At 42.9% G+C, this 26785-nt stretch overlaps 1 protein-coding gene across 11 annotated transcripts in view; it reads left to right on the top strand.

The window, feature by feature from the left end:
• Positions 1–26785, top strand: part of kalrna (kalirin RhoGEF kinase a) — a 100750-nt gene that overhangs the window by 51504 nt on the left and 22461 nt on the right. For 4 of the 11 annotated variants that reach the window (XM_069532410.1, XM_069532411.1, XM_069532413.1 and 1 more), the window contains exons 29-40: positions 1–14; positions 110–219; positions 1085–1154; positions 1277–1366; positions 1659–1751; positions 1830–1941; positions 2063–2253; positions 2342–2443; positions 2571–2719; positions 3058–3160; positions 16038–16116; positions 16642–16809. The exon at positions 1–14 is cut by the window's left edge and continues 53 nt beyond it. In XM_069532410.1, coding sequence (XP_069388511.1) covers positions 1–14; positions 110–219; positions 1085–1154; positions 1277–1366; positions 1659–1751; positions 1830–1941; positions 2063–2253; positions 2342–2443; positions 2571–2719; positions 3058–3160; positions 16038–16116; positions 16642–16809 — 1281 coding nt within the window. Of the gene's footprint in view, positions 15–109; positions 220–1084; positions 1155–1276; positions 1367–1658; positions 1752–1829; positions 1942–2062; positions 2254–2341; positions 2444–2570; positions 2720–3057; positions 3161–3597; positions 3840–9321; positions 9480–16037; positions 16117–16641; positions 16810–21425; positions 21570–26785 lie in introns of those variants that run through there. The other 7 variants (XM_069532419.1, XM_069532420.1, XM_069532421.1 and 4 more) reach the window with 4 other exon arrangements.

The raw sequence follows: 26785 nt of genomic DNA on the forward strand, positions 1-26785 counted from the left end.
ACGAATGTCTCGAGGTAAAAAAAACGAAAAAAAACACTTCCGCCTCTGTAACGTTGTTCGACACATGGACTGTTTTCCTGCCTGCTTTAATTTCCTGACTGTGTGTCAGACCTACCTGTGGGAGATGACCAGCGGTGTGGAGGAGATTCCTGCAGGCATCGCCAACAAGGAGCTCATCATCTTCGGCAACATGCAGGAGATCTACGACTTCCACAACAAGTGAGAGACACACAGACTGTGTTTACGTGCACGCCGGTATCCCACTTATTATTTTTGAAGTATTTTTGTGTTTTAGCGTACATACATCATATCCTGATTTTCAGTATCCTGGATAAGCCTTTATCCCGGTTTTGAGAGTACCCTGTAAATAACTATAAGCCAGTAAAAGGACGTCTCTCTCCATTCAGTATCATTTAATTCCATCGTGACGACCCGATCCCACAAGTCAGACACCAGAGGGAGGATTTTCCCGAGCAACAAGCGCCAAATACATCTCAACAACATATTGTTTTTGAGCTCTAGTCGCACGTCGCCAAGTGATGATCGGTTAAAGAAAAGATCAACGCAGGCATTTTGCATATTTATCATTAATGAGCCAACTCCTCCACAGAGCTAATGCTTTTAACCCAGAATCTCACCACTTATAAAACCCTGAGGGGAAACTTTATCTGGTTCTTTTTTTTTTCTTCTAACATCGCAGCTTTAGGGGAGATGAAGAGGAGACTTTGAGGTTTTCCTCCGTAGACAGTTCATGAACTTTTTATGTGTCTGATCTTCTCGCGGTACCTCGGGAAGTCCCTGTGTTGGTTCCTCGTGGGAAGGTTTTCTTGTACTTCAATAGAGCTGAAGGGAATCTTTAACCTACCGGACGTTTAATGGGATTCAGACATGTTTTAATTTTGATGTTTTCTGCTCAAACCTCCACCAAGGACCGACAGTCCCCTCGATGGGTTGATTCCTGACTGAATCCACATGATCTTAGCTACACAGTTTTTTTCAGTTGCAGGTTTGTAGCTCTGAATTCATTTAAAACAAATCAAGTGCTCATTGGGATCTTTTGTTTTCTGCATTTGTGTATTTCCAGTATTTTCCTGAAGGAGCTAGTGAACTATGAGCAGCTACCAGAGGACGTTGGTCACTGCTTCGTCACCTGGGTGAGACGTCTGACCCCTGACTTCATACATCTGACCTCTGACCTTTCGATTCGAGGATCTGGGAATAAATATCTGGGAGTCACTGTTTAATATAATATTGAGCCTCCTCTCCTGTTTTCCAGGCTGATAAATTCCACATTTATGTGGATTACTGTAAGAACAAACCAGACTCCAGTCAGCTCATACTGGAGCACGCCGGCACCTTCTTCGATGTGAGTAAATCCTTCAGTGTTTATTCCGTCACCGCTCCGTTCACAACTCGAATCGTGAACAATAGTACAAATTAAAACAAAACCTTTATTCTTTATTATCATTTCATATTAAGATTGTTAATGTTACTTAGAGCATGCAGCTGCAGGTCATCTATGTAGTTCACCTGTCTTTCAGCAGAGGGCGCTGTCTGATCATTGAAAACATTCCCTGCAGAATAACATTTACAACAATTCCTCATTTGTTGTTTTGTTTTGGTATTTGCTGTAACTCGGTCTTTGTGTGCATGAACAGGACATTCAGCAGAGACGTGGACTGGCCAACTCCATCTCCTCCTACCTCATCAAACCAGTCCAGAGGATCACCAAGTACCAACTACTGCTGAAGGTACATTCACACAGTGCACACGCAGCTTTGCTTTCCGTCATTTCCTCTGTTCTTGATTTATATCCTCTCTTGGTGCAGGAGTTGTTGTCTTGCTGTGAAGAAGGTAAAGGGGAGATCAAAGATGGGCTGGAGGTGATGCTCAGTGTTCCTAAGAGAGCGAATGATGCCATGCACCTTGCCATGTTGGAGGGTGAGATCCTGTCTGATCTCGTAAAATATATCATATCATTGTTTCCTGTTCAGCTGAATGACTTACTGTGAGGTCGGGCTTCGGGCAGTTTGAACTCTTCCCTTTCCCTCCTCTTCCTCAGGCTTTGAGGAGAACCTGGAGGTGCAGGGCGAGCTCATCCTCCAGGACAGTTTCCAGGTTTGGGATCCGCGCTCTCTCATCAGGAAGGGGCGGGACCGGCACCTCTTCCTGTTTGAGTTCTCGCTCGTCTTCAGCAAAGACATTAAAGACTCAGCTGGCAGAACCAAGTACCAGTACAAGAACAGACTACTGGTGTGTGTGTTTGTACTGTAGCTACACGTGCTAACTGTTGCTAACTCACAAGTCTGATAAACATCTCTCCCCTCTCGCTCTGCTGCAGACGTCTGAGTTGGGGGTAACCGAGCACATTGAGGGTGACCCGTGTAAATTTGCCCTGTGGGCAGGAAGAACCCCTTCCTCTGACAATAAAACTGTGCTAAAAGTGAGTTGAAACTTTTATGTATATAAGATTTGTCTCCTGAACTCCGATTAAATGGTTCGCCATCAGAGTAAGATGTCAATAATAATGTTAATAATAACGATAATAACATCGGTCGCATCTTTTCCAGGCGTCCAGTATGGAAGCTAAACAGGAGTGGATTAAAAACATCAGGGAGGTGATCCAGGAGAGGATGACTCACCTGAAGGGGGCGCTCAAGGAGCCACTTCATCTGCCCAAAACACCAGCACTGAACAAACCCAGGAACAACACGAAGAGGTAAACAAGGACATGAACAGACACATGACACACAGAGGACAGAGGAGGTATCACCTCAGGTAGAAAGATCATCAGGTTCATCACTGAGGAGAGAAAACATTTCATTTAAGGCTCGACACATTTTGAACTTTCTTTATTGAGGTCAGGAAAAAAAATTCAGAGGGTTGGATTTATCTCTTATTTCGTTCATCTTCATGAGGGAGAAGCTCAGCCTGCAGACGGGGAATGAATCTCCTGTAAATTCAGTGAAATGTACAGAGCCACTTGACTTTTCCCCACTGGAGAGTTTAAATTGAGACATTGATCCTGATTGTGTGTGTGTGTGTGTGTGTTTTCAGGGAGGGCTGTGAAGATGGAGACAGTCAGGGAGATGGCAGCAGCCAACCAGACACCATCTCCATCGCTTCCCGGACGTCCCAGAACACTGTAGACAGCGACAAGGTAGGACACACTCACATGAATGATGGAGGACGAGTGGACGGCAGCTGATTAAGATTCGCTGGCTGGTCACATGCTCTGTTGTTCTGACTTTGGTGAGTTCATGTGGTCTGAAGTCAGAATGTGGAGAAAACATGGACGCTGACGTGTTCAGAGCGTTTAAACAACACCTGGAAACCTCGTCATAACATTAGCCGAGGGACGAAGAGGAAAGGTGCGACAGACGTAAATTATTAATTGGCTTATAAACGGTGACGTCAGTGACTCCTTGTTGTTTTTCCAGTGTTCTAGTGAATTTTCTCAGTTGGGAACTAATTTTTCCGATTATTTCAACACCACATGAACGCACTATCACCCTGCAGCCCGTGACAAGCTAATGACCCACAGCTGCCTCTGCGCTACAGGGTCTCCCGTGCAGCTACAATGGGCAGAAGCAGGGGCTGTGGTCCTGACAGTGTGTTTGAGCACATTTCAGAAAGTGCTGCGAGATGCATGAAGCTCTATAGTTGTGTGTCTGTGAGCGAGTGACACTCATCATTAGGTCTACGTGTAGGTTAAGGTTACGTGTGCATGAGGGGTATTCGGCAATGTTACCACGGGAACAGAGAAGCAGAGGGTGATGAAAAACCTCTTCAGGTTGTGTGCAGGCGTCTGCGCTGATGCCTCCTACCAGCCAGTGTCTGTAAGTCCGGATTTAAACTTTTATTTTGACGGTCTAATTGTGTTGAAGTGAGTCGTGTGAATAAACATCTTTTTTTTTTTTAAATGAAGTCAGAGGATTGAACAGTTTTACATTTACATACACTTCTGAATATTATCTCTCCACAGACCAACCAGGACACTTTGAATTATTATCGTCGTGTTGAGTTCAGTTGTGTTGCTTTGTTTAGAAACAAGCAACAACAGCAGAAATCTAAAGAACAGACTGTTTTTTGTTTTGATTTTAGCTGTTGTTCTTCAGCGCTACTACAGCACCGCCCCTCTCACCGCGAGACGCGTACACACACACACACACACACACAGAAACACACACACACACCCACCCACACAGATGTCCTTCATGGCCTCCCACTGTAGGGTTACACAGTGTGGCCTTTTCACCGAGCAACCCCACGCCTACACACTTAGCCTGCCTCTAAATGTCAGCAACACACACACACACACACACACACACACACACACACACACACTCTCTCTCTCTTCCTCACTCAGTGCATCTTGAGTGTGTGTTTTGTTCGTTCCTCTTCTGTTGTCCACTGTACCACCGTCCCTCTGTATCACACTCTTTCTCCACTCGTCTGTGCACAATATACCTACAGTATCTGCAGTACATGTAAATAATACACAGGTCTGGTGTACAGTTACTCGTGCGTCTGTCTTTGTGTCTCCAGTCAAACATCACAGTGACTTTTTCCAGCCTGTTTTTTCAACGTGGGTGTGTTGTTGTTCTCGTCCAGTTTATTGTTACTGGGATTTAGAAAAACTCCAGCTCGTTATTTTTGGATCCTCCTCCGCTGTTTTCCTCAAAACATCAAAGTATATGTTCCTGGATTTTGTTTTGATAGGTTTCACGTTTCGTTCGCTGACACAGCAGAGCGCCGCTTTCGCTGTGACCTGCAGTCGTCTGTGTTGTTGGATGCAGTTTGATGCTGTTCATTTATCTCTGTTTTTAATTAGGCTGTACAAGCGGGTGGGGTTTTATTGGGACAGAATGAGGACTTAGCAACATATGGGACAGTGCTGCGAAGGGGCTGCGTTCAACCCGGACAAAACCTTGGATGTTACAGTCTCGGATTTTCCGTCTGGAAACCCTGCTTCTAAAAATGTATGTGAACACCAAGCAGCATCTGCCACATTTGTAGAGAACTTCCATTACATGTTTAATACGACAGGGTTTATTTAGCGTCTCTGCTGATTGGGCAACGCCTCCGCCACATGAGAGAAAACACACCAGTGGTCGAAAAACCCCTTTAACTGGCTCCTGTCTGCAGTGGGGATTGGATTCAATCATCATTCACTCCCGGGTCAAATGAGTCTGAAGCAGATGCTGGATTTTATCAGCTCTGGCTCCGAGTGGGGAAAAATATTTATATTTATTTACAGTAATTTTTCATCAGAGACAAACTCCTACCGTCAGTGGGAGCGAGGTTAATCGACTTTTTTCAGCGGCTTTACCCAAAACAACTGCGTATAACTGCATCCTCTCTGCTAAAGAGAGGACGTGACTTTGCTGATAATTCTCCATCTTCCTTTTCCCCCCCCCATCCCCTTTGTGTAAGATGCTAATTCACTTTGCCTGAATCTCTTTGTCTTGAAGTACAGATTGGAAGTGAAAGGCTGTGGTGGCACTGGATCTGAGATGTATTTTATTTTCCCAGGAGAGTAGCAGGAGGCTTGCAGTACCCGTCTCATGTGATGAGGTTGATGTTGCATTCCCATGGCTCCGCGGGGCCTCCAGGGATTTATTATGATACAGCACGCCAATCCCTTGTGTGTTTTGGAGCGAAGACAATTCAGTGATCTGAGCGTGTGTTTGTTCTACACTGCAGCCGCTCTCAAGACTCGCTTTGTGGTTAATATCACTACACTAATGGTTTTCACACCAGACCTGAGGGAAAAAAACTCACTGTGGATTTAAAGGTCCAGTGTGATGATGTTTTCACTAATGTTTCATCTAATCTGTACGAACGGTTGTTTTCTTTATCGACTGAGCTCTTTATATTTTAAACACTTCATATTTACACCAGGGGCGGGTCCTCTTTATACGGAGGCCGCCATGTTTTTTTACCGAAGCCCAGATCGGACAAACTAAACACCTCCTGAGTTTCTATGACGACTGTGAGGGGTATTCAGCTGCAGTATGCAACTGCACCACTAGATGTCACTGAATTCTACACACTGAACCTTTAAGATTATTTTTTACAGCAGCAGGTCTTTAAGTGTTTGATTCAAAATTGAACTTTAGAGAAGAGCTCACATTAAACGGTGTAACCGATCATCGCAGTGATTGACAGGCTACATGTACGTTTGCTTCTCGCATTCAGTGTGATCGTTTAGGGTCAGTGTTAATGACAGAAGACATTAACATCAGAGAGGAGGATGAAGAGGAGGAGGAGGAGGAGGAGGAGTTGTTGTGTCTTCTCAATTCATACCAAGACTTGTTAATACCTGTTTTCCTTTTTCTCCTCATTTCACCTATTTTCAGTAAACATTCTCTCTCTCTCTCTCTCTCCCCCTCTCTCTCTCTCTCCCTCTCTCTCTATCTCTCTCCCTCCCTCTCTCTCTCTGGCCTCGGCCTGTTTTCTTGCCCGTCCTTCCCCTTATTTTTATTTTTTTCTTCTCTTTCCATATTTATAAACCTCTTGCTCTATTTCTATCTCTCTTTCCACCGTCTGCAGTCCGTCATTGAATCAGACCGACACACACACACACACACACACACACACACACACACACACACACACTCATGATAATTTGCTCATTTTGCAATCCAACCCGTCTTCTTCACTTTCTACATTTTCACACCTCTCTGTCTCTGTGCCACTTTTTTATGCCCCTGCACCCGATCTGGCTCCAGTGTTCTTTAATAACAGCCGAGTGTTGGCACAGTCAGATGTTCCACTGTGTGTGTGTGTGTGTGTGTGTGCGGACAGGAAGCTTCTGTTTCTCGTGGTTTTTCGAGACGTTTTTTTTTCTCTTCTTGTGTCTACAGAGTTTTTCTATTTGCTTAACTTTTTTTCATTTCTCTGTCTCTTACAATTACGAGCCCTCGTGTTGCTCAGCCTTTTCCGCCATTTTCACGCTTTTACCTCCGTTAACACAAGAAGTTTAATTTGTAAGAAAACAGCCTCTTGTCATGTTACAGTGTAAGATGTCACTTTACCATCTGTGTAATTTAGCAGCAGCTCCAGCAGGTTTGACGTCTTTTCCAGACCTGTACTCTCTTTGATCAATCCTGAAGTATACGGACGATGTACATTTTTCAAATTTATGAATTTGGCTCCGTCTTCCACTTCTGTCCTTCACTTCAAGCTTTATTGGGGCTGTTAATCTCCATAATATTCACATTCATTATGGGAATCATTTTCCTTTATTTCATATTTATGTTCCATAAATCCATACTTTTTTTAATGATCCCCTAAATTTTAAATGATATAGAAAATCATGTCAAGCTGTGTTCAGCACAGGCATCGCTATTTAAATAACGTCAAACTATTTTTTTATACCTATATTGATATAATATAGTCTAGATTATATCCTTGCTCCATGAGAAAGAATATATTTAATCACAAAACCATTCGCTCAGCGTGGATATGTCAAAACTTCCACATCTTAGTTTGAATTTAAATTACATGTGATGCAGTCAAAGCTTTTCTCACCAGACACATAACAGCAGATCTTGCCGACACGTGACATCCCATAGTTAAAAAATGAGAATAAGCCTTGTTTTAATCAGACTGTAAATAAAGCAGGAAGACAGTCGCCATCTTGTGCTTATCGAGTCATTTGGAGTCGGACTCCGTGCAGTAGTGATGTTTGGGATAAAGCCATCGGGTCCCACTGATGCGTTAGAGTCAGCCGTCAATCACAATGTTTCTCCCTGTTGTTATATCTTCAAATAACTGAATAAAGCCAAAGTTATAACATCTTCTTCAAACGAGAGAAACCATCTTTGGGAAAATATTCCTTCAACATCTACTTTGATTTGTGTTTTGTCTGGTCGTTGTCCTGCAGCCGGCCACCAGGGTGCGTTCGAGATTATTCGGCTCCACTTTTAGGGAGCTGCCATGTCGTCCATCTTTGTAGCACTTTGTTAAACTCTGGTTGTTTTTAAATATGTGATGGTTTCTTTCTGTTTTCCATGAAACGGAACCAAACTTTAACCTCAAAGGTTTCAGATCCGAAAAACGAGCGGATAATTTGAAACTGACCAACCGCTGTCCAAACACTTCACTGCTCTGTGCGCAGAACATGATGCGATTCAGTATTTGTTCGACTTGTACGCATGGCCCTCCACCTCTGATATTTCGCTGAGGTTCGCGCCGGTTGCGTAACGTCTTGTTAAATATGTCAGTTGTGTGACGTTGTGTGGAATCGGTCTTTTCCTGTGACATTTTGTGGCGTAATGACTCAGCTGCGGTTCAGTCTGTGGTCTTTATTTAAGGTTTCATTCCAGCGGTTGACGACTTGGCTGCCCTCATGGCTCCACCACAGCTCTGCAGGTCGGAGTACAGACTCTCCGCCCTCAGTTGGAGTGAAAATTGTTCCTCTGAAAAGCCAGGCTTAATAAAACTTTACTCTACACTCCCCCAGGGATGAACGCGCATCACTGGCAGAAGCTGAACCAAGGTTTATTCCTCTGCTTCAACTTCTTTAAAAGACATTTGTGAAGCAGGATCAAGTCCATCGGGCTTGTTTTTGTTTTTCCTCTGACGTTTAAAGGCCATCGTTGACCCGTTTCATTTTTCAGTGGAGTTGAGTAGAATTTTAATTCAAACCATGAGAACGTGACAAAAACATTTATCTGGTGACTTGGAGGAAACTTTACGAATGGTTTAAAAAAAAAAAAAAACGGCCGAAGACTCTTGAGGGTTAATTTATTCTTCCACTGGAGTTTGATGCTTTGTGTTGCTGTCATGAGACAAACTAACAAATCCTACTTTGGGAGGAAATGTATTCGGCCTCCGATGAGTAACCGTCGTTTCTTTCACTGTGCGAAATGAAGATTTTTGATTTTCTTCTGAAAAGTGACACTTGAACGCTGGTTAGCAATTGTTTACACGTGTGTGTGTGTTCTCATGCAATCAGTGTTGGGTTCAGACTGAAGCCGTACAGTAGCCATCTGCTGGTCATATGACTCATGTGTCAATCACTCACTCACACACACACACACACACACACACACACACACACACACACACACACACACACACACACACACACACACACACACACACAAAGAGAGCCCTTACAGTTGAAAGTAGTAGCACAAGTAGCTTCCGGGGAGTGGGTAAGATGTGAACACACTGACCCACACACACACACACACACACCCCGAGGAGAATGCCATACCCATCTAACACAAAGCTATGGCTGTTTGTTCTCTCTCTCTCTCTCTCTCTCTCACACACACACACACACACACACAGAGAGAGAGGGCGAGTGAGTGTGAGGGCGTGTTTGTGTGTGTGGCAAAGACACAAACGAGGGAGTTGTCAAAAGACAGACAGAGCGAGAGAGTGAGTGAGAGAGTGAGACAGACGAGGACGAGGTCGACATGCCAAAGTGGATGAGCTTTAAACTGTTCAAAGGGAGCAGCAGAGTGAGTACGAACTGCTGCAACACACACTGCACACACACTGCACACTCACTGCACACTCTACACACTGTCTCTACTGCGGCAGCTGTAATTATTATAACACTGTTTTCATTCAGCATTAACTCTGATCGCAGATCTGTGTGTGAAAGTAGCTCTGTTGTGTTCAAATCAAACTATTTTACTTTGTACAACTAAAATTACTGCAGTAAAAATGCACTGAAGCCAGTGAAGGAGAATTAAATACATGTCCTTTTTATTTATACAGACATCTCTGACCGTAGATTTCATTATTAAGAGTTTTGAGGTTCAGTCGCTGGCTCCAATCCAGATCATACGTGTTGTTGAGTTTCACTTAGCGTGTTGTAAAGCTGGACTGAAGGAGGGTGGGAGTGTGTCTGTGCGTGTAATAGGGGAGATTAATGGTTAAACTGGGTGTGTGTGTGTGAGACGGTCAGAACGAGAGGACAGGAAACTGGTCATTAGTTGCCACAGAGACGGGATAAATGAAACGCGAGCGTCCAGACGACTGAATTTAAGTCGGTTTGATTCTGATTATAACTCAGTGGGAAGAATTACGTAAACAAGCTCGTGGCCTCCCTGTGTTAATTAACGTTTTGACTCCTCTGAGGAATATTTACAGTTTAAAGTCGTCTCTCAGAATAAAAGTCAAATTTAAACTTTGATGTAGAATGTGGAAATGGATTTTTGAAACCTCTGTCTCTTCGTTCTTGCTCATAACATCAGTTATTTTTTTTAAGTGTTTTACAATTAAATATTCTTTTTTTTACAGAAAACAGCAAAATATCTCCAGGAGGTGACATAGTTTTTTTTTTTTTTAATGAAGTACAAAGTCTGTGGTAAAGGGAACTGCTCAACCTCAAAGAAAACACTGAAGCTCCTGAAACATTTGGATAATCAACACCTAGAGGCGGTGTGACACACCCCCTCACAAATCCAGGACTTTGTTCAGTCCGTGCAAAACATAGCAAAACATTAATTTAAACTTTAGCAGCTGAAAAGTCCTCTCCTCTTGGAGGTAGCATGTTCGAACTCCGAGCAGCAGCTGTAGAAAACCTTAGAATCCCTACCGTCTTTTAACATGGCGAGAAAACGTTCCTCGAGGCCCGCCGCACACAGTTCTGAGCGAACCTGGCGTTCATCCTTTAAACCGTAAAGGGTTAAAACTGTTAAAAACATATTTAGATTGAATGAGCTCCAGGTAAAAGGAGAGCGCAGACATTTTCCCAATAAAAACACAACCTGAGGAATATAATACTGTAAGTCTCCTTCAGGGCGTGTCCTCTGTTTACACTTCCAGCAAACACTGGATGAGGATAAAGTGGTTTTTGGTGTAGGAGTTGTTTTAAGTGTTTCCCTGACTCGTGGTCACTGATGGAGTTCACTCATGTTTCTACACCTACACATCGTGTCTGTGATGGACTCGTTAGCTCCTCGCAGGCGTCTGTGTTGCTGTTTTTGAATTAAATGTTGGTCTGAGTGGTTTTTAAACTCTCTCTCTCTCTCTCTCTGTGTGTCGCCAGTTCATTTGCTTTTTCAGTCGGATTTCATTTTTTCCGTCTGTGGAGCAGAGAAAACATAGTAATTGGTCACACTGCGCAGTTTGACTGAGACGCAGCAGCTCACACATGATATTACATGTTTTACTCTCGCTGCTGGATATTCACGTGTTGGATTTGTTTGGCCGTGTTAAACACACACACACTGGAGTGCTGGTTTGTTGATAGTTCTTTAATACTGGAAATTTTTTAGAGACGTTGTTTTTCAGACTTCACTCTGTTGACACAGGGAGGAGTTTCCCCAAAATAGAGGTGTATTTGTAGTTCGCCACAATTTAATCTTGGGACATGAGCGAGTTTTCCTCTCCGGAAAGATGCAGCATCCACTGTGTGATTGAATTTCTTTTAATGCTGGTGACAGAACCATTATGTCTTTGGGTTGTGTCCAGCCGCCCGTCTGTCTGATCGTCTCCGAGATATCTTGAGGGACTTTCTTCGAATTTGGCTCGAACATTAACTAGATTAGATCTCACACGTCTTTGGCCAAATATAAAAACACTATCAGCATTGTCATGAAATATGATGCAGCAGATTTTCATTTTTTTATCAAACCTGCAAATATAAACCCAAATAGTTTTCTACAGTTTTTGCTCCTGGAAAGTAAAACACGATCGATGTTGTCTGTGTTTGAACTCCAGCAGCTCAGACGTGCTCGGTTACGTTCAGGGCAGATTGTTTTTTCTTTGATGAATATTGAAAAAGTCAGAAGACAGAACATGAAGCTCGGCTCTTCAGCGCTGCAGTCAGGCGCTGCGGTGTGAGAATGATGCACGCACATCGTGCACTGGAACAAAACGCTGCCAGTGGATTTAAGTCCTGAAAATTAGTAGCACATGAGCGTGACTCCGTGGAGACGGGGTTGGTGGTCCTGCACCATCGAGAATTTCCACATAAGCAAACCCTGTCACTTTGCTCGGTTTAAGTGTAAAGTTGTCAACCCCCATTAACAAGTAGAGCCCAAAAACATTTTCAGTTTCATCTTTATTTTTCATACTCAGTGAATGTTTACCCTGTGCTGCACCGAAGCCGTCACACATTATTAACACTGATACCGTCATTCTGTCGAATCTCATTGGTTTACATTTTGAGATTTAATCTTATCGACAGCTCCAGCGTATTGTTTTAAAATAAAATACATTAAATCGCACTAAGCTCATAAGTTATATTTATCCCACTCAGTGAAAGTGAATAAACCCTTTTATTTGAATCCATTAATGACTCTTCAGTACAAGTGTTGGCCTGATCATCACATTATTAAAGATATTATTGGATGTTTCGTATTAATGCATCATTGTATTAATATAATTTAAATGTCATAGTAAATAAATACTTAATGAACAGCAGGTAGATCTAGGGATGACTCTGTTTTAGTTTGACGACTCAGGATTTGTGTAAAAGGCCATTTTTAAGACTATTTTCAAATCTATAAGTAAATAAATAAGTAATGAAGCAGCAGTGGTTCAACTTGTAGGTTCGTCATTAATTCAAACCACCTACTGTGTATTTTACTGTGTTCATCGTTCAGTGACGGAGCAGGAACTCAGGTAATTCATGCCAACGTGGACTGCAGCGTGTTCGGTGAGGGTTAGTCAGATCTGCCGCCTCTCGTCCTCCAACGTCCGTGAATTTGTTGTTTTAAAGCCCAAATTGGTTTCTGCAGCAATCGCGTGTATCCCTGCAAAGCGTCAGTGAGCGTACGTGCAGACTTTTATAAAATAAACGTTGTCAAACTCAATCCTGTTAATTCGTCTCAGGTTACTAAGTCTTTGTAAAAGCGCTCGCATGGATCGTTTGCGTTCTGAGGAAACCGTGGCTCGGTGTTTTTATCACTGAGGCACACTGGGCTGATAATAAATGAAGGCTGCCGTGCACTCAGAGCACATTGAGGCACATCTAACACAGTTCTAGGAAAATAAATCCTCAGCGTCCTCATCCAAGTGTTCTCAACCTCGACAGGTTCCGTTTGTTCTGCCGTCGAAGGAGGTGAAGAAAGTTTGTTCTGCTTAACTCAGACTCCCTCCGCTCCGACATATCACCATCACAAGCTGGTGTGTGTGTGTGTGTGTGTGTGTGTGTGTGTTGTCAGTGCACGAAAGAATGTGTCATATGACAGCAGCAGACACACAAACAAACACGACCATCAGATTAAAGAGGAGAGCGGAAGCTGGGTTGGTGGAATCTGTCACACTCAGTTTGGATCTTGTCTTCATTTGTGTTTTTATTGCAGCAAGATTACTCAAAAACTTATTTCCCCTGAACACAATTTCAAAATTATGTTCAGGGGAAATCATTCTTATTTATTTTTCTTTAGCACATCTGGATAAACAAGCAGATCCAGGATGTTTCTTTGTTTTTTTCTTTATCTTTGCGTGATGGAGCCTCGGGTGTCTGCTCTCCATTACTTTTTGTATTGAGGGACAGATTTGTTCAAAGACACTTATTATATTCGTCCTCATCCTTCGATAAGTTTCACAGAAATCAGTTCTGTCGGTTCTGAGTAATCCTGCTGACAAACAAAGAACCCGACTTCAAGTAGGAACAAACTTCTTGTGTTTGTGGATTTGAGCTAATTGTCCTCGAGTTGATCTGTTACGGATGTTATGTCCTCAAACCTCCAATTTTAGCCACATGCACTTCTGATAGCTGATTTGAAAGTCATGTGGTGTTTATGCTTCTTCTTTGTGGCTCCAAACCAGAGACTGTGTATAAAGATGGACGACAGGACATCTCCCTAGAAGTGAAACCGAAATGTACCGATGGCCCCCTGGTGGCTGGCGGCAGTAATAGGTTCATAAATCCAGCCTCCTCCATTGTAGTGGATGGGACATGGACCAAACTTAAAAGTGATGATGTGGTAGTGATAAGTTTGGTTTCAGTTATTATTACACTTAAACTCCAGCAGGTTGGAGTCATGAGATGTAGAGAAATAGGATTATTTTATTTACAGATGATGGTTGGACAGTGACTTGTGCTGCCATTGGATGACTTTGTCAAATTCTGATTTAAATGCCAACAGAGATGTTATTATTCATTCAGCGACCCTGCAGGTATCAGTGACATCAGGCTGACTCGTCCTGCTCCACGCACACTGGAGCCTCAGGCCTTTACCGTCCGCCAACACGTAAAAGATTAAAGATTAGCACAGCTGCTTGACGACCCGCCGCCCTTTGACTCCAGCCACCACGTTCAGCTGCGTCATATGTTTCCTGCGCTCCATATAAGCAGATTTCCCCGTGCGTGATGCAATACAGCGGGAGTGCCGAGAGAAATGGAGCGCAAACAGTTTTTCTTAGTATGCGGACGTCACGGTGTTTCCAGGATAGTTCCAGCTTCAACCTGAGCAGGAGACTAATCAGCCAGAATAAGTGAAAACACCTGCACTGACACTTTCTGTGTGTGTGTGTGTGTGTGTCTGCGTGCACAGCCATCTGTCAGGTATAAAGTCACCTGTTATAGAAACAGGGGTTCTTGTTGCTAGGAGACATTTAGCCTGGGATTGATGCACACACACACACACACACACACACACCCTGACATTTTCCAAGACGTGGAGAAAAGAGCAGATGAGGCAGAAAGACAAAGAGAAGGAGGTTGGGGTAAAAGGAAATGGCCTCATTTACAATAATCTTCTACCGTCGATGAATTTCTTTATACTATAGAGACATGTACAACAAATACGTTTATTATTGACTGACTCAGGTTTTTTTTTTACTGGCTGGTTTGTTTGGATGTTTGTTTATGATCCAAATAAAAATCGGGATCTAGTGAAATATTGTTGAGTTCTGACGTATCTGCGTTCGTATGCACATCTGATCATTTTATAATGATCCTCAGTTGTTTCTGTGACAGTGAAAGAAAGAAAGTTCTTGAACATCATCAGTAATAAAAGCTCCACTAGTTAGTTTCACTCCACAGTGAACGATAAACAGCCAATCAGCTGACGTCATGTTTATACAACACACAGATCATCATCACTCCCGACAGTCTCTTCAATGTTTTACTTTTTATTGTGACACATTTCAGCCGCTGTGCCGTATTTGTACTTGATTCTGTTTTTGTTGTCTTTGCTGTGTCTGTAGCTGTTTCAGTTTAATGAGTAAATGTACACACTGCGGCACAATGACGTCAGTTGCATAACTATCAAGTGTCTGTATAAATTTCTATAAGCTCTTTGCGCACTAACAGCAGGGACTGTAAACTGTACTTTATGGCTGCAGCCTCACGTCTTCAGTTTACTAATGATTAACTGTCCCAGACCCACATTTCTTGTAATGACACTAATGCAAAAAATGTCTTTTCAATATCTTCTCTCTATATATATATGTATATGTTCATAAATGCTGTGTACATCCTCGAGCCATTGCTCTTTGCTCATGTACTTTACCCATAATGTTTCTGTCGTGAAAGAAAGGATGTAAAAGGTGTTTCTGTTAGTGTAGACGGAGGTGAAGAGATCACATGACTTAAAAAAACTCAAGCGTTCGTAAACACAGTTTTAAAACGCACCAGCTAAATGTCTGTGTTGACTCTCTCACAGCTGTTATTCATATTCAGCCCAGTATTTTTTCTGTTCATGATGTTAAATATTTGTTATAGATTTATAGTTTATAGTCCGGAGCATGTGCCCACGTGCTGCCTGTTCGCCCTGTTCCTCCGGCCCGGGAGGAGATTTAACTCTGCAAACATTAAACAGCAGCTACCGGGATGTTATTATTTTTAAATCTGACGGGTAAATTTACTGAGCTATGACTTGAGGCTCTACAAACCTGTTCATCTGTTCTCTTCACATTTATTTAATTTCTCTCTGTGTGGAAATATTCAGTGTTCAATGTGTAAACACAGATGTCAGTCCTAACCAAGTGGAAATGAAGAAAATTACTATTTACTAACTGAAATATTCTCACGGTTCTTGTTTTGGTATATTTTGCGACACAAGGTGCAGTTTGAAAGTTTTTAAACACACTGATGTTCTGTCTCGCTGCAGCTCTCTGGTGGGTGCGAGCTGACGGTCGTCCTTCATGACTTCACAGCAGGATGCAGCACGGAGATGTCTGTCAGCACAGGTGAGATGAACTTTACACAGTCCTCTTCACAGCTCAGGCTGGATCCGTCTCTTCAGTTTGTTGTGTTCAGTAGATAAATAATCCAAAGACTGTTAGTTAAAGTGAAACCTGCTGGAACCGGGTAAAACAATAGGTCCAGAAAATGAAGCCAACGCAGAAGTGCCAGTAACCTGTGTTCTCTCAAATGACCAACAGAGGGCGACTCCACTGGTTGTTTCTCGATTTATAACGTCAGTAAACATTTTGTTTGTGTCTCATTATTTAGTTTCAAGTCTTGTTCAACACAACATGATGTTAGTTTTTTAAAAAGTCATCAGATTTAAAGTCAAATAGACGATGAAGCCCCGCAAGCATTGGGGGCATGGATACAGTGTGATTGACAGCTAGTACAGGCCAATGGATGCAGGTGTAGGTGGGCGTGCAGTGCACTCAGCTGCTCCTTCAAATATTTTTACTTCTGGTTTCTGTTTCTGATATTTTTTTAATCTAACTCGCTGTGAAACATCCGTCTGCTCTTCTCTCCAGGTCAAACGGTCGAGCTGTTGGAGCGGCCGAGTGAGCGGCCCGGCTGGTGTCTGGTCCGAACCACCGACCGCAGCCCCCCGCAGGAGGGACTGGTTCCCAGCTCCGCGCTCTGCGTGTCCCACTCGCGCTCCAGCGTGGAGATGGACTGTTTCTTCAACTCGGGAAAAGGTAGGAAGAACTAACGTGATGTCGGCATTGACCTTCAACACTGACCTGCTGCTTGAGAATCAGAGTTTGACGGGAAGGAAAAGCAAAATATAAAATAAAAAGAAGTCTTAATTTAAATACATGATATAATTATGTATATTCATCTCCTATACTCTGGCTCAGGGTCGCTAAGTTCTTCATGGTGCGTTCTTTGGGGTGAAAGTTACACGTTGTCACACAGAGGTCCGCAAACAGAAACAAACAGAATAAGTTAAGATGCCGTGAATAATGTGCAGATATGAATGAAATGAGAGCTCAGGCTTGTGGGAACAGCAGTCCCAGTTTTCTGCAGCAAGTTTAAAACCCCATTGTGAGTCAGAAATCTCACACAGACACACACACAGACACAGACACACACAGACACACACACCTCTCTGATTCAAAATGTGGCATCTTTCCAGTTCAAAGTGCTGCAAACAGGTCTGATTGGATGGATTCGTGTAGCGAGGGAAGCCAGACCTCCAGCTGTGATGAATTATGCTGATGTTCAGATAGAGAGAGAGATAGAAAGATAGAGAGAGAGAGAGAGAGATAGAAAGATAGATAGAGAGAGAGATAGAAAGATAGAAAGATAGAGAGAGATAGAGATAGATAGATGTGTGAAGAAGAGGAAATGCAGAGAATGTGCAAATTTAAAATGGACCCTCTCAGATGTAATATCTCCTTCATCGTGTTCATCGTGTTCATCGTGTCTTGATGAATAATCAGCCTGACAGACGCAGAGAGCGTTTCTTTTTCATTAGTCAGCTAATTTCATGTAAACTGATGTGCCCTGACCTCTACTGGTGAGATTCAGACACTGCGCTATTTGTGAAACCCGCCCTTCTCTGTCGATCGAGTTCCGCTCAGACAGACAGAGCTTCTAAAAATAGATGTTGAACGGTCGTCGTGTTTACCTGCATGCTGAATTAGTGCTTCTCAACAATCCCACAATGCAATGCAGATAAAATGAGCTCGTCCTTCGTCAGTCTCACGACAGGAACGTTTTCCGTGAGCGTTTCCTGTTTCTTATCGATTCGACTTTTGACTGTGAACAAATGAGGTCGTTTTCCGACACAGAATTCTTGATGGTTGCCCTGGTTACCGCTGTACACAGAAGTATGAGACGGAGCAGAATTTACATGACATGGCACAGTTGCTGTGGTTACTGCCTCACAGTTCCTGAGCACTTGCACACACACACACACACACACACACACACACACACACACACACTGTTGTAGTTCCTGTTCAGTCCTGTAGTGGGCGCTGTGCAGCTCCTCCCCACACTTGTTCCATGTGACCTCTGACCTCCAGCTGAGTGTTGACACGCAGCAGACTGTGCTGAAGATGTTTGGATCAGAAAGCGACGAGCTCTGATGGAAACAGGAAGCGCTCCTCAGCGGCTTCTCATTACGAGGTCGCGTAAGGATGAGCTGATGTCATCTCATCGCACTGGAGCCATTTTACAGCGAAGAGGAAGTGGATGCTGAGAATTCTTATCAGTCAGTCAGTTGAACTTCAGAGTGGTGCTGGTTGTGCTGCAGATGGAGATGGACTGAGGCTGGATTTCAGCCCTGAGCTCAGAATTAGATCAGATTCACAAGAATGTATTTCATCTTGATCTGAGTCTTGATGCTTTGATTCACACTTATCAGATGAATACGAAGTTGCACAAGGTATATGTGTGTGTATATATATATATATATATACACACACACACATATATACATACATACATATATGCACAGTATATATTCTCTTCACTGAAGTTTATCTTAGCCTCTCTCAGCATGAAATCAACTGATTTGCCTGACGCAGTCATGGTGTGTTTCCTGCTCTTGCTGATGAGAGGAATGTTTTGTGTTGCCATTGCTACATGCAAATCGAACCTCTGTGACCGCTACACATAGAAATAAACACGTTAACACACATGTTTTGAGATATTGAGTGGATACTGAGGGCAGCGTCGCGTGGTGTGGCAGTAAAGGTTGAAGGAGTGAGCGGCCCTGCGCCACATGAAAATGAGTAACACTTAAAAATGGGGTTTCTGGCCCTCGGGCTCATGTTGTTTAACTATAAATACAACAACAAATGCTTCTTTTTGTTTAAAAGTGTTCTGTAAAATCACTTTTTCATTAAAGTTTAAACCGGCCTTGAAAAGAGAACACTGCCCTCAGTGACTATTTTGTGCCACTGGCACTGATTGAAAACTAATGTGTTGGAACTAATTGACCACTATTATGACTCCACGTCAACACAACAGTTAAATAATCAACTTTTAAAATGTGCACAAGAATCACTGCAGTAAGAAAAGCATAAAGACAACACATTCATATATTTTTAACTTTAACTTGATTCATAATAAAAAGTGAATGAATGTGATCCAACATCTGGTCGGACAAACTATTCTGACCTTTTAGTTTTACACGAATGCTTGCCACAGTGACTTGCTCCAGAAATATTTTTTATTATCACATCATTAGATCATTTTATTAATTCACTATTGTATTGTGCACTGTGCATATTCTGCTGTAGCAAGACGTGCACACCCTGAGCAAACATTAGAACCTTCACTTTGTATTGCAAATACACAAAATCACCCTCCAGGTCCATTTTCTCTAACATGAGTGCTTTATGTTGGTTTAATAGAAATACAGAAATGTGTTTCCTCAACAATGAAATGACTGGAGGCTGCTGGGGACTTAATGAACTGTTCTCCATTTGTTAATGAATCAGTCAAACCGTTAATTAACCCACGAGAGTCACTGCTAATTAAGTAACATGAATAAAAAAAACCTCTGCCTCACTCAGCTTCAGCCCCCGCCCGAGTCTTGTGACTCTTCTGTAAAGTAGGTCTCCTTGTCCTGTCTCCGCTGACTGTGGAGACATAGAGGGAAACTTTTCCTTGTTTTTATAACACAGAAACAGAGGGTCATACTAAACGATTGAACTCGCATCACATGAACATCTGTAATTGGATGGCTCGTAGTTCTTGTCCCTGACGAGGCGTCAGATGGTAGTGATGAAGATGATGATGATGATGATGATTAGTTGATTTTACAGGTTGAGTCTCTCGGCACCGGGCCTCAGATACTGACGACAGGTCTGGCACCGGCAAGTGTGCAAATCTATGTGTACCAATCTGATCCCACATCTCTGAAGCAAATTAGTTTTACCTGGATAAAAGTGCAACTTTCTTTTGCTCAACATCTTATTCACTGCTCCTGAACAGCGATACAAATACTATATATGTATTTATATATATATATATACTAGCTTCTGAGGTCATAGCTGCAGAAGTTAAGTATTTATTTTGCTGTGGAACGTCAGTAGAGGTGCTCTGTGTGTAAAATGGGACACTGCAGGGGAACAGAGCTGCTGGGCAAACTTTATCTGGGCTACGTGCATGTGTGTTGTGTTACCTGCTGCTGCAGTGCTTGTACACAGAGGGGTAACGTTTACACTCCATCGTGGCCTGGATTGAATAATGTGCTTTATTTTAGTTGAGGTAAACCAGTCAGATAAATAAATAAATAAATAAATACAGATTGAATGAGGATGGCATCAGGTAACATGTCTGTTTGGTGACATTATTCAAACTGAATTGTTTCTGGAATTGTGTAAAACTAGATTATTTTATTTGTTTAATTTGATTCAAATCTAAACCAAAGTTTCATGTGCTCTTCCCCGACCCTTCCCCAAACTCTGTGGTTATATTTTCAGTGCTTGTTTCATAATTTTAACTTCTTGCCTGAGCAGATTCTAGGGCTAAATATGTGTAATTGCTGGTGTGAGTGCATGAACACAAAACAATCAATATGAAGAAAATTATGAAATGTATCCAGGATCGAGAAAGAGCCGTCCTGAGCCGCCCTTCTCTAACGTTAAGACGCTGAGTGTAGCTCATCATCCTGCTCTGAGTCTCAGCTCCTCGGTTGATAAGCATCTGTCAGTTTAAACATCCAGGAGACGTCTTATCGTTCGTTTGTTTTCGTGCTTCATGTCCACAGATCAGTTTTATTCTCTTTACTCAACTCCTGAGGGAAAAGTCTCTTCAGTGGATAGATTCTCTTCTAATTCACCTGTCGACTGTTCAGTGCCTTTTATTTATTTATTTATTTATTTTTTACTGAAAACAGTTGTGGGTCAGAATAAGTTTAGAAGTCATTTGTGTATTGTCCAATTCTCCACAGTTCACCAGCAGTGTCATTGCTTGCGGCGACAAATGTTGTGCAGCTCTATCAGATATGCTCCTGCCATATTTGAATAGACATTACAGGACATTTATGTAACTGGGGCCAGTGTTTGAATGTCGGAAAGCTTTTACCTCAACAGAAGTCTGCAGTGTTCCACACACACACACACACACACACACACACACACACACACACACACACACACACACACAGTCTGGGTCCCTACTCTCTGTAGCCCTACACAATAATTAACCTCTGTTCTAGAGAAGTGAGGTGTATACGTATGTGAAGGAGGGAAACCCAATGTCTGAGGAAGAATGTGTGTGTGTGTGTGTGTGTGCGTGTGTGTGCGTGCGCAGGCTCCTCCTCCCCTCTCTCTCTCTCTCTCTCTCTCTCTCTGGTGAATCTCAGCAGTGTGGACTTGAAGCTCTTGTATGAGTGTGTTAGTGTAGGATGTGTGTGTGTGAGCGAGGATGAAGAGAGCCCGGCGTTGCTGTGGATGGTTCCTCGCTCGCTGCTGCTGCTGCTGCTACAACGGTAAAGGTGGGACGGGATGGACAGTGTGTGTGTGTGTGTGTGTGTGTGTGAGGATCATGTTTGTAATTGATGTCACTTTTGTTCACTGTGTCACATGCTCTGAAAGTGTGTGTGTGTGCTGAGGCAGTGAACAGGTTTCTTGTTCTTTCAATTTTTCTCTTTCTGAAATTCTGACGTGTTGGAAATGAATCGTCGAACAGGAAACAATGTGTCACTCGGACAGAGGGAGAGAGAAGTAGATGGGAAGTGAGAGAGACACTCGGAGAAAAGGACAGTTTCTCTCTTTGTGTCTGTTGGATTGAGAAGTGTGGGTGTGTCCTGCAGCAGGTTATGACAGAGCCTTTGACCAAGTACTTGACTTCACCGGAGTCATTACAGTAATCTTTGTTTTCAGCCGATCACTCCCCACACACTCAGCTGCTGTGGTTTCCAGGGAGCTTCATTCAGAGTAGAGCTTTTCCCCAAAATCAAGTTTTCGCGAATTTCTACATGACACATCGTTTGTTTGAATGTAGTGGAACCCGTGAACGCTGCCTCCTCCGCTGCCTCACTTCTTTATGACATATTCAAACAAAGAACAACCTTAGACCTTCAGAGCTGTACGATTCCTGTGTGTGCAGAAAATAAGTCATTTCCAGGGAGACTGTTCCTCCCAGAAAATCACAGCTTTGGTTGTTTGTCTTCTCTGCACGGTTATGACAACAGAACTTTGTTGTCATAAAAGAGTCTTCATCACAAAACATTCATTCATACGATTGCAGATCAGAATTAGCCTCCGCACAGTGAAATGACTTCACTGTGACTTTAATTAAGAGCAAACGTCGGAGCCACAGATGAAACACATTGTTGGCTCCTCACACTTAAAGCAACAGTGAAGCTGCTCGTTCGTTTCGATCCTTCCATCGACCAGCAGCTGATTGGGAGCACAGGGAGTAATGCTCATGTCAGAACCAAGCGTCATTCGTTTAAGAATTGCGTCTGACATACGTTCGTCTTGTCATCATCAGTCCTCGTGTTGTTAATTTGACAGGTAGTAGTTTAGATTGAATGTAGGAAAGTAAATGAAGCGTAACGAACCTCCTGCTCGTTCAAGGAGGTAAAGACTGTCGTGATCCTGCCGCCGCTTCAGCTTCTTTTTCCTCTTCTTTTGTTTAATTTTGTCTCAACTTCCTGTGATTGGTCCAAAAGTCACGTTGCCAATGAACCAAACCATGGTTCAGTTTGATCTGGACCCAGACCACCTCTTTTTGGACAGCACCTCTCAAACCATAGTTAGTTTGGTTCAGACTAAACTAAAAATCCTGAAGGTCCAGTGGCTGTAGCCACCGAGTATCACTGCTTATAGAATTCAATAAATACTTTAATATCTATAATGCATTTCACGATATATAGATTTTTGTCTCCATCAGTCAGATACGTATGTCTCCATCATTGAAGAACAGTGGGAATGGTTAGTTAGGTAATCTGTAAGGTTTTCCAGATGTGCATTGGGTTTTGATGCCCCAGTTCCCCCGACAACCCCAATCCTGTGGTTTTCGTGTCTGGAGGAGAGTCCGTCCAAACTCACTATGCATATTTTGGAGGAGATCATTCGTGATGAGTTTTGGTGCAGCTCTGAACTGGTGAGGTTTTTTTGAAGAGTCTCTTCTAAATGTTTTTGTTCGGTGAAGAGAGCTCACATTACTTCTCGCTCACTTCAGGCCGCGCCATCGACTGTGAGAACTCCTACAACCAGACACTGAGGCCGCTGGGTTTTTGAAATGGTTTGATTGTCTTGAGCAACACAACGCAGAGAGTCCTGGTATTTTAGGCGAGGTGAAAACAAGTCTGCTGTTTCTCCGTGGCCTGCAGCTCTAAGAGCACATGCATCGTGCGTATGTGCAGATTAGCATCCAGCTATCGTTAGCTAAACGTTAACTGCGCTCTCTCTGTGTTTGGACGGACGCTGGACTTTGGCCTCCGGGTCTCTGAACTTGTCAGCGGTTGCACGGGCTGAAGTATGTAGCTGAACTGGTTACGCTGGTTTCGCTGATATATCTGCACAGTTTTCACTGGTTTCAATGGACGTGTTTGAACCTGTGACAAAAACTGTTTCCAACTCGAGGGCTCGTGAGGGCGCACCCAAAGGTCCCACTGAGAGAAGGTCACTGTCACGGGTCATCAAACTGCATCTGCAGCGCCGGGGCTTCCTGTGAAGCTGCACGAGGAAAATTTTCAGAAAACGAAACGTCCCCCTGATCCCACTTCTCTGTTTCCCATGCAGAGCATTCCCCTCGATGGCCCATCCTATTTTCAAAATATGTAAAACCTTTAATAATCGTGACGTCGTGTGTGAGTATCGGAGCTCGGCTGGTTCGACTGGTTCCTGTGATGAGTCTGTCGAGGCGTGCATCAGCCTTCAGTCCCGCTGTGAAGCAGAGTTCGTACAGTTTGTGTGAAGTGCTGCATTTATTCTCTCTGGCGTCAGGAAAGACTCAGTCATTTGTTTTTCATGAGGCACAATCACATTTACACACGGAGGCACCTCCTCACCCGCAGTGATGGAGGAGGTGACTGTTGAAACAGCATTAACTCCGCATTGCTTCATCAGCTGTGATTCAGTTCATTCAGCTCCGTTTTAAATGAGGTCCAGTTCTTTAATAGTTTATCGGGGACGTGTGGTCACAGTGACGAGGAGCGACGTTTCAGCAGCAGCAGAGCGACACAACCGATCAGTTTCTAAAAAGGTTTGATTTGATCGCATCAAACAAAACATTTTCTTTTTCCTGTCTCACAATTTTAAAGAAAGTGATTTAAAAAAAAAAAGCCTTCTTAGTTAAATTGCAGCTAATTAGAGCTGACTGATGAACAGAATCTAATATTGGATTTATATATATTTTGCCCAAAGTTAGAATTTTCAAGAAGTAAGTCGTCTAAATTTCCTCATTTGTGCCTCTAGATCATAACATCTTCCAGTTTCAGTTTTGATTTACCTCTGTGGGTATTTCCAGCTAAATCACCAAGTTCCCAAAAAGTGTTTTCTAACGTTTGGTCTTTTCTGAGCTTCATCAACCTGAGAGCAGCTTTTACTGAGATATTGAGAACTCTGGACTGAAGTGGACGGACGGGGGCTGAGTTAGTTACGATGTGTTTCATGAACACGCTGCTTACTCACCACGCTGACTTGTTGATGAACGAAAATGAAAACCTACGAGATAATTTAGTGATTTTTGAGACTACGACTTTTATTTTCTTGAATATTATTGAAGTGTTGAATGTGGCGCCTGGCGGCGGATGATTTCTGTAACGAGACGACTCTCGCCTGTTTGATATTCTAACAGAGAACCCTGGGAACAAGTGTGTTTCCTTGTAGTATGACTAATTGTACTACAACTGTTGATTGTGTTGTGATGTAATTCATACGCCAATGAAACAGCCTCTTACGTAACCTGCTCGTGATATTGTGAAGTCTTAAGTGAATCTGTAACTTCCTTTGGACCCGGAGGGACAAAATCAGATGTTCGCACGCACGCTGCAAACAATTCTCCGTTTTTACACGTCGCTTCACGTCTTGACCTTCATCGCAAAGTCCTCTACACTAGATCGTCATTTTGACAGGAGTGTAAAATGAAGAGGAAAAGACAGAGATGAAAGAAGAAACATTAGCTTTTATCTTTACTGATTTCACTTTGAACCTTACTGTCGTCTCGCACTGCAGCTAAACTCGACATTAGCTTCTCACTGAATGAAACCGAACCGTCTCATCGATAGAGTGTTAGCGTAGTAACACAGTCACCATCAGAAGTCATTAGGTTTGTGTAGTTTGTGTTGTTGAGCATGTCGTCGGATATGTACGGCACAGGAGAGAGAGAGAGAGAGAGAGAGAGAGAGAGGTATGAGAGGAATGTAATCTTCCCAGATTACTGTCTCTTCTCGTCATTGACAAAAAGCATGATGGGAGGAGAGAAGGCGCTTCGATGAAAAGACATTTACAGTGTTCAATATTTTTCACATGTACAAATATGACAGTACTTTGTTTATTCTCTGTGAAACACATTATACACATTATTGATTTGAATATACGGGACTGAGGTCTGCTGAGTGACTCTCTAGTTTCAAATGGTCTCGGACACACGAGACAAAACAACATGAAGTCAAGTATTTTAAAAAAAGGAGCGATGGTGCGTGCATGTGTGCAGAGCTCAATGGTTCTGAGATTCACTATGCTCTCGTCAATAGAACCATTCATTGTGTGTGTCTGTGCGTGTGTGATTAAAGATAGTGAGTGATGTGGATTTTAACAGTAGACCGACTGTCGGCTGCAGAACAAGAGCTTCCTTGTTTGGTCTCACCTGACTCTTCCCATCGCTGTGACACTGCAGTCTTCTGTTGCACACACACACAATTCGCTTGTTATAAAAGCACTAACGCAGTTTGTGTGTCGCTGTCGGGAAGAAATACAAAAATACAAGACGTAACACAAACCAGTTTTTAAATTCCAAAACACAGATGCAGAAAAACTAAACTTGCACAAACATTCATGGGTATTTCCGTGCTGAGTGTGATGGGTGTCATTACTTTGTGCTGGAAAAGAAGAAATTGGCACGTCCCCCCTCCGAGTGCCATGTTTCCGTCACTGCCGATCGGAACCGATCGACCCGGGAGTGAATGCAGATTGTGTTCTTTCCCACTGCAGACAGATGTTAGTGAGCTTTCTTAAAGGGTCTTTAAACTGAACGATGTCAGGCCAGAGACATGAGCTGTGGTGGTTTCTGCAACAACTCAAGACGTCCAATAAAAGGCACGTGTGAGGTTGTGTCACGTCAGGTCGTCTCTTCATTCCTTCTGCTTATCGTGACTGAAAATGTGGAATGTGAGACAAAGACACATCGAGGGCCGATTGTCTGGTTCTTCTACAAATGACACAGTGTTTGTAGTTTTTCTTTGTTCTGATCCGCGTGTAAAAGACTTTTAAGTAGTTTGATGACAATGAACATGAATCTGCATTAACAACTCTTTTTAGTTTAACCTTAAATGAATAAAACAAAGACTGAGAAGTTTGGAATTCTGCTTTTTGAAGCTGAAACATCGTTGTGCCCAGTGTCTTGATTCTGCCAGTGCTTTCTGTTGTGTGGTCTCAATTTAAAAATGTTCCTACATTTAGTTTGGTTGTTGGTTGTCTCGTTGTGTCAAGATCTTTTTTTGGATTTGTTTTTGTTTACTGCAGAACAGATGTGCACTGG

This window comes from Paralichthys olivaceus, chromosome 10, assembly GCF_024713975.1.
Source record: "Paralichthys olivaceus isolate ysfri-2021 chromosome 10, ASM2471397v2, whole genome shotgun sequence".
NCBI classification, from domain to species: domain Eukaryota; kingdom Metazoa; phylum Chordata; class Actinopteri; order Pleuronectiformes; family Paralichthyidae; genus Paralichthys; species Paralichthys olivaceus.